The sequence below is a fragment of the Megascapheus bottae genome, chromosome 10 (assembly GCF_031878675.1).
Source record: "Megascapheus bottae isolate mThoBot1 chromosome 10, mThoBot2.hap1, whole genome shotgun sequence".
Classification (NCBI taxonomy): Eukaryota; Metazoa; Chordata; class Mammalia; order Rodentia; family Geomyidae; genus Megascapheus; species Megascapheus bottae.
In genome coordinates this window covers 29,393,657-29,408,393 of record NC_143518.1, presented here as the reverse complement: position 1 = coordinate 29,408,393, position 14,737 = coordinate 29,393,657, and the positions used below count along the sequence as shown (strand labels likewise).

General features: G+C 41.7%; 1 protein-coding gene across 1 annotated transcript in view; it reads right to left on the bottom strand.

The window, feature by feature from the left end:
* The window catches only part of Dpt (dermatopontin), a 28,325-nt gene extending 20,623 nt beyond the window's left edge, over positions 1-7,702 (bottom strand). The window contains exon 1 of the mRNA XM_090340505.1: positions 7,290-7,702. Within this exon, the coding sequence (XP_090196631.1) occupies positions 7,290-7,594 (305 nt within the window). The 5' untranslated portion in view covers positions 7,595-7,702. The remainder of the gene's footprint in view (positions 1-7,289) is intronic.
* Positions 7,703-14,737: the final 7,035 nt, after the last annotated feature.

Genomic DNA, 14,737 nt, shown 5'->3' with positions numbered 1-14,737 from the left:
TTCCTGGTCAGATGGATCCGAGGGAATCTTAATTTGAGTTTAAAGAGGTAACATCAAAAGTTGGTGTGTCCAAAGCGAAAATGTGTCACAGCATTTCCCATGATTTCCCTGGAGTTATTGTTCCTCTATTTTTGTCTAGCTTGTGTACTCAGATCTCTACAAGTGACAGAGTTGTCATGGTGGTAAGTTCCCTTCAGTAAAAATAAATGTAGAAAGATAAGGAGAGCTGTCTCGTGAAGTCCTAGTTCAGAAGGCAATCCAAGTTCCACAAATTCCCCATCCCCTGGCAGCCCGGAAGCTAGCCCCACAGCTTGTATGGTAAGTATGTGGTGTCATTTTCTCACAACCACCTCTGATAACACTGGCCCGTGAAGAGTGTTTGGACCCTACAGCTCTGAGCTGAAGAACACACAGTAAAAGATAATGGCACACCATCCTTCCTCTCCTTCAGTTAGATTGCCTTTTCACTCTAAGAGAGTGAGTCTGCTTGGTGGTATGGTAGTCTGCAATCATCCCTTCCAGAACTGGATTTTGGTAGGGTGCCTTTTCTCAGTGTGGCGAGCAGCAGAGTGGAATAAGCACCTCGGCTATGCCACGGGACTGGTGTCCTGTGGTTAGCTGGGTCATGAGGACCTGGCTGTCACATCCTCAACTACAACATGGGTACAGCAATAGCTTATATTTTGTAAACGTACTATGTGAATCAAATAGGATAATGTATATAAAATTTCTAGGGTAGCAATACTTAATGTTTAATACATGACTTACGGTTGTCATTGTACTTTCCCATATGCTACACAATAGTTTGGAGATCTTGAGATCTTAAGTCACTGGAATATTCACATGCTTCCCTGAACTACTGTTTATTGTTTTGTTTGGTTTAAGACAAAACTCACTGACATTCGATGTCTTACCACCTACTTTGTAGCATGGTTGCTTCATTATGCCTTGTTATAATAAATAGCATGAATGACTGATAAGCTGTCTCCCAAATGGACTTGTCAGAGCCCATCGTTCAAGTCCACAGAAGGCCCCCACATTCCCTCTGTGTAGTTTCCATGGAGATAAGGGAAAGTGGTCCATCTATCTACTTCCTCCTCAGGAACAGACCACTAGAAAATGAGGGCACACAAGTGAGCACTTTGTACATTTCTTGCTTCCATTTCTGTCACTCTTTTTAAAAGCTTCTTCAACTCAGCAAAATATTGGCTACAGTTAACTGCAGAAGTACAGGTACAGGAGCCAGGCAGGTGAAAAGAGATATGAAGGGAACTAGAAGTGCTTACTTACGTTAATTCACTCAACTTAAATAAATGATTAAGGTACAAAGACACACAAAGGCACTGATTCATTTCATTGTGTGTGCGTGTTGCTCCTGAAGCATATACAGAACAGAGTATTGGGCCAAGACTGCAGCTTCCCTGGTATGTTGTGTCTTAACCCCAACTGAGCTCTGAGGGTATGCCATGGGAACACTCCTCTGCAGCATGAGGGCCTGGTGCTTGGTTTCAGAGCCTTTCTCCTCCCTTACATTCTCACAATCTCTTTGAAGGCTGAGAATCAATTTCACTTTCACGAACTAGAACAATATCAATATTGCTCCACCTGACACTAGAAGCTTTCTGTAAAGAAAATCATAAGGTAATTACTCTCCCCCTGACAACAGCATTTGTAGTTATGTTTTAAGAAAATGGTTTTTTTTTTCTGAAAATGGTCATCACCCTGAAATCAAAGACAGAAAATTTCTCTGTGTCTATACATAGAGGAACATACATATACACACAGAGAGAAAGAAAGGGAGTAGTTTCTAATTCCTTAAAATTCTATTTTTTATGTTTATGTTTAACTCAGGGCCTTATGCTTGCTTGAGTTGCTTGCTTAGCTAGGTTTCTACCACTGGGCCATGCCTTCAGCCTGGCTTTTGCTGAAGGCTTTTTCTTTTGTAGAAGGAATTTTGCAGACTCTGGTTCTCTGCCTACAGAGTAGCTATGATTACAGACATGAATCTCCAGCTCTCTGAAAATCTTTTATTGATTGGAAAGATTTTATCCTGAAGGAATAGCCTAGAAACTTTTTTTTAATTGCTTCTTTTTGGAAAGCTTTAGTTCTCCTAGACAATTGATTTCTCAGTTCATAGAAGAGTGACTAAGATGGAAAGAAGCCTAGATCTGCCATAATCCTGTTCTCTCACACTCAGCCTTCTTGCTCTCAGAAGTCATTTTGACAGGGACTTGATATCTTTTTTTTTAAGCTCAGAACTCATGATAGCCTTATCTAAGGAAGTTTTTTTTTTTTAAAAAATCAGGATTTCCATTCATCTGTGGCCCTGGACATCAGACTCTTGTACAGTGCCTGGCAATGTAGTCAGGTCAGTTTCCTTTGATGTAAAACAAAGGTAGTAATCAGTACCTGTCTGCCATTAGTGCTGTGAAGAGTAAGTAAGAATAGACTATCAGGGCGTTGTCCCTATGTCATTAACCTACACAGTTCTGCATTCTGTTAAAGTTCATAATAACAAGCATTGAATTTGCAAATGAACATCCCAATGAGATTACATTATAAGCCACAAATATCCACATAAAATTAAGGCTAGAGTCACAGGGGTTACATTATTGGGATTATTTCATTTATTTTCAATTGCATCACTCTACTGATTCTAATTCTGAAAGTACTATTTGAGAAGATTGTTTTACATTGTATCTAAGGCCCCTTCTATTTAATATTTGGATTCTTGGATTTTGCTATGCTCAATGTTTGCCTTTTGAATTCCCAGCACAGACACAGCACAGCCAGCCTGCTTTCTGATGAGTTTTTTTTTTAATCTCTAAAATTTTGAAGCAATTTTAGATTTGCAGAATAGCTGTAAGATAGGATCTCTCTCTCTTTCTATCTCCCTCCCTTCTTCCTTCCCTCCCCCCCCCATTCATTGAGCCTGTCATATGTCAGGGCCATTTTTGGCACCGAGGACACAGTGGTGATAAGACAAAGTTCCATGTTTATGAAATTTATATTATGTGAAAGAAACAACAAACATGAATCTGGCAGGGACCATGTGCTGCAGGAAATAAGGCATGTTGAATGAGTAGAGGGTAGGGGATGCTGGATCAGAGGAAGTAGGCACTGTACACACTAAATATTCAGGACCAGGAACTGGAACTATGGCTCTACACTTCGTGGAACCTTCATTGTAATTATAGTTAGAATATGGAAAATTGAGTTTTCTGCCCAACATATTCAGCTTTAAGTTTTCCATGGTACTAACAAAGCTCTCTTGGATAGTTTTTGTTTCTTCACCATGTGGACGTTCACTGATAGATTTATAAATTCAGCTGTAATAAATATCACTTGGAGCTGATATTAGGGAATTGCTTGAAGCATAGGGGAGAAAAAAATCAGTTTACACAACATTCTTCCTGTGAATCCAGACTCCATATGTCTAAAACAAACTTCATCAAATGCCACATTCATTACATCTTATTTGATTGTTAATAAATAGGATGTAATGTGCCAGGTGTTTGTCTTAGATTGCCATTAGCTCTGGAATTCTTTTATACTTTCTTTTATAGGGATCACACCTTATCATCATATGAGATGAATATCACAACTTCATTTCTTTCCCTCTCCTCCCCTTCCCTTCCCTCTTCTCTTTCTCTCTTCACTTTCTCCTTTTCTTCTCACATTTTTGCTTTTCTGTCTTCCTTTTTCTCCCTCCCTCCCTCCCTCCCTCCCTCCTTCTCTCTCTCTCTCTCTCTCTCTCTCTCTCTCTCTCTCTCTCTCTCTCTCTCTCTCTCTCTCTCTCTCTCTCTCTCTCTCTCTCTCTCTCATCATACCTCGGTCCCCACCCTCTGTTTCATAAAACAAAAGCCCAATGCCTGGGGCCACAGAAGTAAGTGATACTGATGGAAAATAACAAACTGAAAGCACTCACCTCATCCCCTGCCAGCTGTATCTTAGAATTATCAAACCCCACAAAATCGTTTCCCCTTTCCCTTCCCCTGAACAAACACACCTGATAGTCTCAGAGATCACGTCTATGTCTGACACTGATATCTCTGGCAGACACAGATGCTGTGAAAGCCTTGAACGCTTCTATTTAAGGTAAGAGTGTCCTGCCACCCCACTCAAACTCACCCTGTTTTCTTCTTTCCTGCCTGGCTTTACTTTTACTGCCTAATAAAAAAAGACTCTAGTTAGAAGGGATGTGTGTCATTACCCCCTTCAGCTGGGCTGAATGAGACTTGGTTGCTCTCCTCGGGCTTTCCTCCTGAATACAACCTATTGGATGGTTCACCTTTCCGCTCTTTTTCTTACAGAAACAATTGGGAGCTGTGAAGATAATGTCGTGTTCCTTCTACCCCATGACTGCTTCACGATAGCATTCCAAGCTCATCTTGCTTCACCCAGGAGCCACCTGCCCCAAGGTAGCAAATGTGCCTAGAAACTCAGAGAAAGCCTCCTGGCAGGCTATGGTGGTGGAGGCCTGTATACATGCTTCTGAATATGGCATGTAAATAGGTGGTTTTCAGTAGAAAACTGTCGAGGATGAGCATGCTATTTGAAGCCATTCAGCTATGAGTAGCTTTAAGGCAGCACCTTTTAAAGATGGAGGTCCATTAGCAAGCTTTTCCAGCAAGTCAGATTTTTACAACTACTGTATTTGTTGTCAAGTCTTTGTGGGAGACTCCTTCCTTTCTTAAAATAAAACTGAAAACCTAATTTACTTATACAAGGCAGCTGAATTGCACTAAATCATTAACAACTCCTCCACCAGAACAAGATGGGAAGATGTAATTGCTTCTCAGCCTGTGAGCGATTTCTTTCCTTCCAAATTCTTCACTGAGACTGGAGGCTGAACTCAAAGCCATAATCATCTAAAAAGGTGCCTGGGGAATAATTGGTATCAGTCCTGGGGCTGCTGAGTCCCATCGAAGAAGGCATTTTTGCCTGTTTGTGAGCAGTCAGCTCTGTGATTAGGAAAGGAAGGAGGCAACCGAGGGTGGAAGGAAGAAAGGAAGAAACCATGGGTCCTGCACACAGAAAGTGCAGAACAAGCGGAGAGGGAAGACACATCTCATTTGTCATTTTTTTCACTAGACTCCGATGGACTCTTTATTCATATTCATGTTTTCCCCCTATTTCATCACACTGGGAGATTACAACAACACAAGTTGGCAAATTTAAAACTAAATATTCTTTGGCTTCTCGCCCTATAAGGATTGGCCACATGGACCAACCGAATGCTAAACAAACCCAAGTACACTTTCAAAGGTGAACTACTCCTCTGTGGAGCCTCCAGGGGTTGTGCAGTCTGAGATGAGGGCTCCTTTTCCACTGAAGTAGGAGCCTAGAGAGCTGAGCCCTGGGCTAGAATCACAGGGTACATTGTGAGGATCCAAACCCAGGCTTCCTGGCTCAGCCCCGTTCTTTCCCTTTAGGATGTAAGGAATCTTTGCTGAGTGCTTGTTTAACCATAGTTCTAACCAAGTGTTAGAAAGAGGCCCCACCCAGATGGTGGTTCCCCAAGGTGAGGGGACTAGAAGGACATTTGAAACTGGGTCATTTTCATGCTCCATGCCAGTTAAAGAGCCTGGGGAGTTACTCCATGCAAGCCCGGTCTCTGAGTCAGCCATCGGTCTGAAGGGGTTTTGGATCATTAAATCTGCTTGCCAAAGGGAGTAGAATGGTTGAGGACAACTCAGTAAAGATTTCCTGGGCAATCTGGTTCCCTTGACCCTTTCCCCATCTCTCCATCAGGCTAGCTGGACCCCTCCTTAAGTCAAAGTCACTGAGCTGAGCCCTCCTCCAGGGTTCAGCTTCTACTGTGATCTTGCAAGTCTCATCTCACCCAGCACAAAGTGCTAGCCCGAGTTTCACTCTGGAGCCCTGGCTATGCCCATGGAGAGTCCACTGCTGGGTCAGGGTTAAGCGAGCTCTCAGGAACCCATCACTGCAGCTAAGCACATACTTTTTGAAGCTGAGACTTACTGGACCCAAATCTCAGCTTTCTAGCTGAAACATGCACACGCGCACACATACACGCACATGTATGCATTCATGCACACATAAAGCCACCCTATCTCTAAATGTCAGTTGCAATTTCATCTACCTAGAAATAATGATTTATTGCTTTGTTTTGAACATTAAATGAGATAATCCATATAAAGTGCTTAGCATGGTGCCTGCTCAGGGCAAGTACTCAATAAATAACAGCTGTTTTTTATCAGAAGCTCCTCTCTTGTCTCCACCTATTATGTCTTTCCCTCTTAGATTCCCGGTTATGTGAGCCCTAGTCATTTATGCTTGATGCCTCAGTCTACCAAGGTCCTCTGGAAGGCTCTGCAAAGCCATCTGAGTTGCCTTCCAGATATCATTGATAACTGCCTGCCAGTAGGGTCTTCTCATCCCTGCACCTGCTTCCCCCAGGGTCAGCCTTCTCCCTCTGCTCCCTCCCTAAAGCCAGAGGAGTCCTCCAGGCAGCTGTGAATAAATCATGTAGCCATCAATGGCCACTGGGACGGGCTGATTCTGATCAAGTACAAGGGTTCAAACCAAATTGGGATCCTCCCAATCCACAGAGAAGCACAAACAGGGCCCATTCATGCCGTTGACAAGGACGGAGTGGGAGGGGGGCACTTATTTAAACACTTTCAGTAAACTAAATTTCAGCAGCAGGACCCACTTTGAATCCAGGCAGAGAAGGAGCTCATTCCTCAAAATTGAGTCCACATCTAATCAGAGCAGCAAGCACTATTTAATTTCAGTTCCCTTTGTATCAATTTCTTTGTCCCCTTGGTCTATTCACTTGCTGTAAATCAATATTCTTTTCAAACTGTATGTGCTGGGGACCAACTGTTTCTTTTTCTCCCCAATTAGTCTGGACCAAATGCTTTTGTAAAATGGTAAATCATTACAAAATAGAAATGACATTCCAATGTCACAGCAAAGTTCAAATTACGATGAAGTTTCTCAAGTGATTTCAATTTCTGTACTTAGCTTTCTGCAGTCAGTAAGCATTTTGCAGATTGTCAGTAGCCCCTGAATCAATCTAAGCATAGAGCCACTTCTGAAAAGAAAAGAAGCAACAAGAACTCTATCTATTATAGACATTTTCTGTCTTTGATGTGGTCCAGTAATGTTATCCATTCTGCACCAACCCTGCACCCACCAAAAAACACAATTCTCCAGTCTAAGGTAATCGTTTCTCAGGTTATAGACATTGTTATCCCCTGAGACTCAGGCATTCATGCAGAGCTATTCCGCCCCATGTGTGTGTGGCAGAAGCCTCTTACCATTCCATGCCAGCCCTGTTGATTTCCTCCCACCAGCATTCTGTGGGCTCCCCGAGGCTCTGGGATGTGGGCATGCAGGCGTAGTTCCACTGTCTGTCAGAACCTTCCTTCTTGCTGAAGATGCTCCTCACGGCCACCACTACCTGCCCATGGGGACACTGGTAGCTAAAACCCTGCCGGTTCAGATTCACCCAGCCATCGTCACCGTAGTCCTGGTACTGCTGGTATGGGTACCCATAGTCACCGTACTGACCCCAGGCCACAGTGACCAGTGGCAGAAACACCCACAGAAGAATAAGGTCCATGCTGCTTGAATTTAAGCAAAAATATAAATGGCACCCTAGGTTTGCTCGGTTAACTTTTATACAACTGCTGCAGACATGTGGCTTCCAGATGTAGGGGAACAGGATCCAAATGCAGTGTGTCATGTCTTGAGCAAAACTTCCACGCTGAGAAGTTGGCCCTAAGTACATTCAGCTTATTTTAAGGTGGAATTCTAGGAACATGTTGGGAACATATGAATTGAAGAAATTCCCCAGAGAAAGTACAACTTTATAGATAGGTTATAGGAGCCAACCCCTCACTCTCCTTAACAGGCCCTTGAACAGGCTCATTAGCAGTATGTGTGTTCCTCATCTCTCATCACTCCACACCTCACTAGTAAACATTCATAATTGTTCCTCATCCTAACCTTCTAGGATTACATAAATAACCAGACAGTGATTTCAAAATACAAACATGGTTGGCTGGAGGGCCAGAACCATTTAGATTCCTGTCTGTCTTCATTCAATTTCTCTGCTCAACACATTTCAACCTTGAGTATATGCAAAGGTGTCCAGTTTGCAGGGCTACTGCATATGGTCCATACTTGGTCTATGGAGTTATAAGTTGGGCATTATCTCCACACTTAAGCCTGTACTTAAGCTGCTGAAATTCGACATGCCCACATCTAGAAACTATGTTCTGCTCTCAATTAGATGCTTTAAAGCAGAATAATCTCATTTTTATAGTTTTGATATTCTTTTCTTTGTATTGAATTTACTCCCCCGTGAGGTACAATTTCTACTGAACAAAAGTCATCTTTAAAATTATCTCCCTTCCTGGGACTGATGGCTCACGACTTGTAATCCTAGCTACTCAGGAGGCTGAGATCTGAGGATTGTGGCTCGAAGCCAGCCCAGGCAGAAAAGTCCATGAGACCTTTATCTCTAATAATTTCCCCCCAAAGCTGGAAGTATACTGTGGTTGTTAATTGGTAGAGAGTTAGCCTTACCAAAAAAAAAGCAGCTCAGGGATAGCACCCAACCAAGCCCAAAGTTCAATCCCCAGGATCAGAACAAAAAGGAACTAGTAATATCCTTCAAATTGTAAATGTTTATACAAATTTATAGTACATCTATGTAACCTTAGCTATGAAATCTTAGCAAGTATGAAATTTTAGCAATAAAAAAGGAATGGACTATTAATATATAGAACAGCATAGATGATTATTTTATTAAAAAGCTTTAAACTAAGTGACGAAAGGCTCCTTATGGTCTGATTGCATGCACATGATATCCAGGTATGGTGGAACTGTGGGGGTAGAAAGTTGATCCGGTTAGTTGAGCCATGGTGCCACTTCTGACTTTGTCTGAGTAGTATATTGGAGATAAGGGTCTCACAGACTTTCTGTCTGGGCTGGCTTCTAATGGGGACCCATAAATTTCATCCTCCTGAGTAGGTAGGATTAAAAGTATGAGCCCCTGGCACTAGCTTATTTCCAGTTTTTGAAAGCTAATTATGTAGAAATAATCATTATTAGAGTTTATATGATGTGTGAACACATTTTAAAATAACATTTAGGTACCTACCTGGGATGGGGCTTGTGCTGAGTCAAAAGATAAATGCTTCTTTAACATTAGAAAAAAAATTACCCAGGTGATTTTCAAAGTGATTGTACCGATATGTTTTACCACTAGAAAATTGTCATTAGGGGAGTGGTGCATTCTCATAGGTTGGTAGTGATTTTCATGTGAGCAATTCATTTTCTTAATGGCTAATGACTGTGAGCATCTGTTTATTTAGTATTGATTGAGCATTCAATCTTTGATGATTGAACGCTTGAAGTCTTTTGAAACCATTGGATATGCCTTAGGCACATAGTATTTACTATTTCTTACCAGAGTTTTCCTTAAGGCAATTCTTTAAAAAGGTAGTTATTAACAATTTTACCTGAAGAACCTATTAATCTCATTAAAAATTGCAGACTCCTAAGCTCTGCCCTAGGCTAACTAAATCATAACATCACAAAGGAAAAGCCCCACCATCAACAGAGGAGAGAGAGGTGAGGAGGAAGGGGAGGTAGGTACACATAGAAATAAAACAAGTGTGTGTGTGTGTGTGTGTGTGTGTGTGTGTTTGTATGTTGCATGTTGTCATGGCAATGCTCTGATGGTCATAATTATTGAATAAGGAAACGTGGCATTGGGGCTGAACTTCTGTGTGAGTCTCAATTTTGTTTTTCTTAGCCTGATTATGTCTCATTACTGCTCTCCCTTAGATAACTTCAATACCCAATGCTGGGTATTGAAGGCCTCTTAAAATGACAACTCTGGTGCCTAATTTGCTGACACAATTGTTCTCAGCACCATTACCTCTTAATTACTTGGGAAGCTTTTTAGAAGTAGCCACTCTCAAAGCCATTCAATCAGATCAGGAGCTGAGTGGTGACAGATGAGGAGCTCAGGTGACAGGATCTTTGAAATAATGGAATTCTTGTGTTTGTATAAAACAGTAATATAATTCTTGTGTTCAGCCCCAGTTGAGACGAGGACCACTACTCTAGAGACTTTTTCTGTTTATAATCTTTCTGTTTATGAGCTTGTATTTTGCATTCAAGGTGCAGTTCCCTTTCTACCGCCTCCATTCAGAAGTGTCTCCAAACAGTATGGAAAATTCCCTGGGAAACGCTATCATCTCTAGTTGAGAGCCACTGAGTTAAAGCCTGTAACTTCTCTTTTATCATCTATAAAATAGTGGATAATTCCTAATACCCATCACTTCCTGCAAGATTGTGTAAAAATCATACTAAATAATAACCTTGCAGAGCCCATGTAAATTATAAAGCTGGATACAAAGGAAGGTTGGCATAATGATCTCAGAGACCTTCTAGACAGTGGAGTTGAGGGGATCATCTTGCAAACCAGTGCCATGGGCAACACCAGGCTTTCTGGGGCAGGAGAGTATTTGGGCATTTGTGCGGTTTCTACTATGTTTAGAGGATCCATGTGGATATGTGTGTTCTGGCAGATAGTCCTGAAGTGAGTTTGCAGTGAGGCAGTGCCAGGACAACAAAGGCCAAGCACTAAAGGCAGACGGTGGGGCAGGGCAGTCAGGGTGGGGTGTTGCTAAGTCAAGTTAGCTCTGAGTGCTTGAGAGAGAAAACTACTGACTCCTCTCAGTGATCCAGAGTAGGTGAGGATAAATGAAGCCCAGAAAAGTGTGGACTGCTGGAGATAATTGCTTTAGCAAATACAACATGTGCTCATGTGTGGAGCAATAGAGATCAAAATACCTTTTACAACCTGGAGCTCATGACCTGCTAGAGAACACACCAAAGTAAAGTCCAACTGGGGAGACTCAGAAACAAATGTGGGGAAAAGCAAAAGAAAACAATGATTCAATCTGAAAATTCTTACGTGATATCATTTGAGGCTGAATTTCCCAATTTTAAATCAAGTGTATCAGTGCTGAATTTTACAAAATAGATAACACTCCCACATTGGTATAGTGTCCTGCATAATGTATATAAACCACCCTATCCTGCAGGCACTAAGAATTCAATAAATATTCCTTTGTCTTGCAGAGTTTTGCATATGATCTTACTTTGTTTTTTGTATACATGAAAGTAGTAAAGCTAGCTTGATGACATTCATTTTATCAGTTTAAAAAGGGAGGCTTTGAGAGGTAGAGGGATAGCTAGCATTTGAGAAAAGTGGGTGACACAGTACACCCACTAGTGTGAAGATCTTGAAGTACCCTCCAGTCAGTCCCAAGAAGTTCTGCCAGGCTCTGCCAGGACTTTACATTCCAGTATCTGCTGAACATGTATGTAGGTAGACAAGATGGCTGATCCTAGAATGGTTTGAAAAGGCTAATTTTTATTAGCCTTCCTGAAGGTGAGTTGCAGTGGCCAGGATTTAATAGCAGTCACCTTCCTTACAGCTATTTTCCTCTTTGTGGAAGATAGTATATTTTTCCATTGCCCAACTGGTTTTGTCCTCCAGCACTGTTTCTTTTTGCTGTGTCTTCTAATTATACCGGCTTACTCTTTAACTAAGAGTCACATTCAAGTTCATTACCCTTTAACTAAGGTGCATATATACTGATGTTCTCCCATTTTTGTAGCTGTGTTCTTTTTTTTACATTAATAATGTAAAATCTAAAATCTATTTGAACTTCTTTTTTCATATATTTTTATTGTAATTAATAGAAGGGTTACATTATATTCACCAGATAGAAAGTACATTACTTCACAGCCATTGCTACCCCTTCTCATGTTTTTGTCCCCATTTCCCTCCCTCACCCTCTCCCCTCATCTTGTTTTCCCCTCTTCCCTACCCTATTTCAAATAACCAAATAAACATATATATAATATATCCGATAACAAGGTAAGATACTGTAACAATATGAAATAACCGAGGGACAACAAAAGAGATGAGAGATAACATAGTACATTAAGGACAACAATCACTCATTACATGGCTTTTGTTTTTATATCCTGGAGGTCCTTTCATTTAGTATCATCCTATATGGCCTTATGTATCTAGGTTTTGTGTAGCTGTGGTCTTTTGCTTCTTTTCAGTGTCAAATTTTATATCAGGTACTGACCTAGTCACAGGAAAGGCCCACGGTTTCTACCAGTTCTAAACACATGCTCCTACTCAAAAATATGGATTGTGTGAGGGTGCCAGACACTTGCAACAGTTTGTGTAGGAATCTGCTGAAGGCACTTTCCTATATCCTGATTATCTCTTGAATGCTGCAGAAAGAGCCCTGGAATCTGCCTTTCTAATGAGGTCTACCTTGGCTTCATGCATGGTGAAGTTCAGGACCATAGGCTAAGGTGCATATTTATTTCCTGGGAATGTTTCTGATTTCCCAAGAATGACATTGAACCGAGGCAGGGTTCAATTACCCTGGTGGTTGGTCAAAGTACAGTTGCTGTCTTGGCTCTGTGGCACATGGACTATGCTGAGGGCATTGCACTACAGCTGAGCTTGCAGGAGCCCATTCCCTGACTCCTTGCCCCACGCTACCCACGCAGTCTGTGACAGAGCAGAACTGAGAACTGCAGCAAAGGCGGCATCTTAGCCTGCCTCCCATCCCTGAGAACAGCCTGGAGCTCAGCACACTGCACACTAATGAGTCCTATTTTCTACCCCAGTGTCTTAAAATGCTGCAATATTAACACTTACTGAAAGAATTCAACTCTACGTCAGTGAGTTCATTTCTCCTAAGCTAAATCAGCACTAACAGGAGCTGAGGCATGATTTTTGTATTGCCAAACCCTTGTAGGGGTGTGTATGTGTGTGTGTGTGTGTGCACATGTGCCCGCACCCACATGTGTGCACACATATGTGCATACATGTGAGCGTGAGCATGTGCTTGCATGTGTCACATGTATTCCATGCACATGAACATACTTCACTTTTAAGATATGAAAATTTCGTAATCTAGTATATGTACCCTGCCTACCTCTGTAAGCATACTTCTATAATAAACAAATAAAATCACAACAGCAACAAAGCCTCAAGGTCTTTTTCAAGGTGATGTGCCAGATGGCCTCTTGTTTACCTCAGGAAGGATCTCTTCTCTTTCCTATTCTGGGTCTCTTCTGGATTCTTTGTCCTCTGGTTCCTGGGTAGGCTAGGCCAATGGGGCACACTCAAAAAATGTAGAAAAACCAGAAGAGTTGCATTATGAGCTGCACTTGCTCTCTGCTGGCTGGGGCCTGATTGGCAATGTGTGGATGTCCTTCCATTCCGCTTGGACATTGATTGGCAGACCCATCCTTGAAGATGAAAGCTTCCTCCAGGATCCAGTTTTCCTCTCCCTACCCACCTTCCTCTCCCCATCATTTCAGGACTAGCAAAGTTGTGTCCCAGTGGCCTGTCACTATCTTTGGCCCTGAAGTTTTCATTCCTAGCCCTTAGTTCTCACAGCATTCTGTCTAAACACTGACCTTTTGACATCTTTGCCCATAGGAAGTTAAAGGTAAATCATTTCAGGAAGACCCCTCTGAATTTTCCTTACAGATATGACTCAGGCTGCTCTCTAGGGTATGTGGTCCTTGTCCCTAGGGATGTTCCGGAGCACAAGCAATGGAAACAGATCTCACAGGTCTGATTGCTATGTCAGTATATTTGATAGCTGCAAACACTTTTATACTAGTTCTATGGAATGTCATCCTCTTATTTTTCAAGGGACACTTCCTCTCCCTTTTACAAACAAGCGATTGATGATTAAAGGAAAACTGGCCCAAGGTCATCTATCTATTGGGGAGGGTCTATTTTAAAGTCTTCTGGAGTACAAAGCTGTATTCTCACACAATAATCACTTAGCGGCTAAGGCCCCCATTCACAGATCAATCCAGGACTAAAGAGGGAACCTTGGAAAAGGAGAATCTACAAGGAATTTGTCTGTTCTCTCTGACCAGAATGCTATCCCTTCTCCTTGCTCCAGAAAACCTCCTTCTCCTCTAGATGTTGGTTCCTGAGGAAGTCCTCCTTACTTCTGTGACTCGGAAAACTACCCACCTCACCTTTGTAAGATGACCTTTGTGAGCTTCCTCACAATTGTAATTCTACATTTACTTGTATAATTATTTGATATCATCTGGAATCCTACACTAGAAGGGCCAATTTCTAGCCTTTTTTGACAAATTGCTATTTTCTCTGCATAAAGTACTTGTCCTGGGGCATTGTTGATATTCAATAGACATGTGTCAGGTTGTCAGGTGTCTGCTGTCTGAGATCGGGAGTCTCAAGTAGAAGACTCCATAGGTCACCTTCAATCTCTTGGCTCTATAAGAATTAGGTATTTTTACAAGCAAGACTGTTTGATGTCTCCCAAGAAATGGATCATAAAGTAGGGTTAAAGTAGAGTTTTCTGATTTATCACCAATTGAGAGATGACCCCAAAATATCTGAACTGCTTCTGTCTAACTGGGCTAGAAGACAAGCCACCCTCCTGTTGTATAAATCAATATATCCTGAGACATTTTGAGTTTTAACCAAATGCTTTTCAAGACAACTATAAGGAATTGGTATTATGATTTCTAAGGCCTGATATACAGGATTTGACTTCAAAGAGGATCCTCTCAAAAGTTCTGCATTTCAGAACTCTATTTGGAATAAAGAACTTTGCAAATGTAGCTATTTAGGAACCTCATGATGAAATCATCCTGG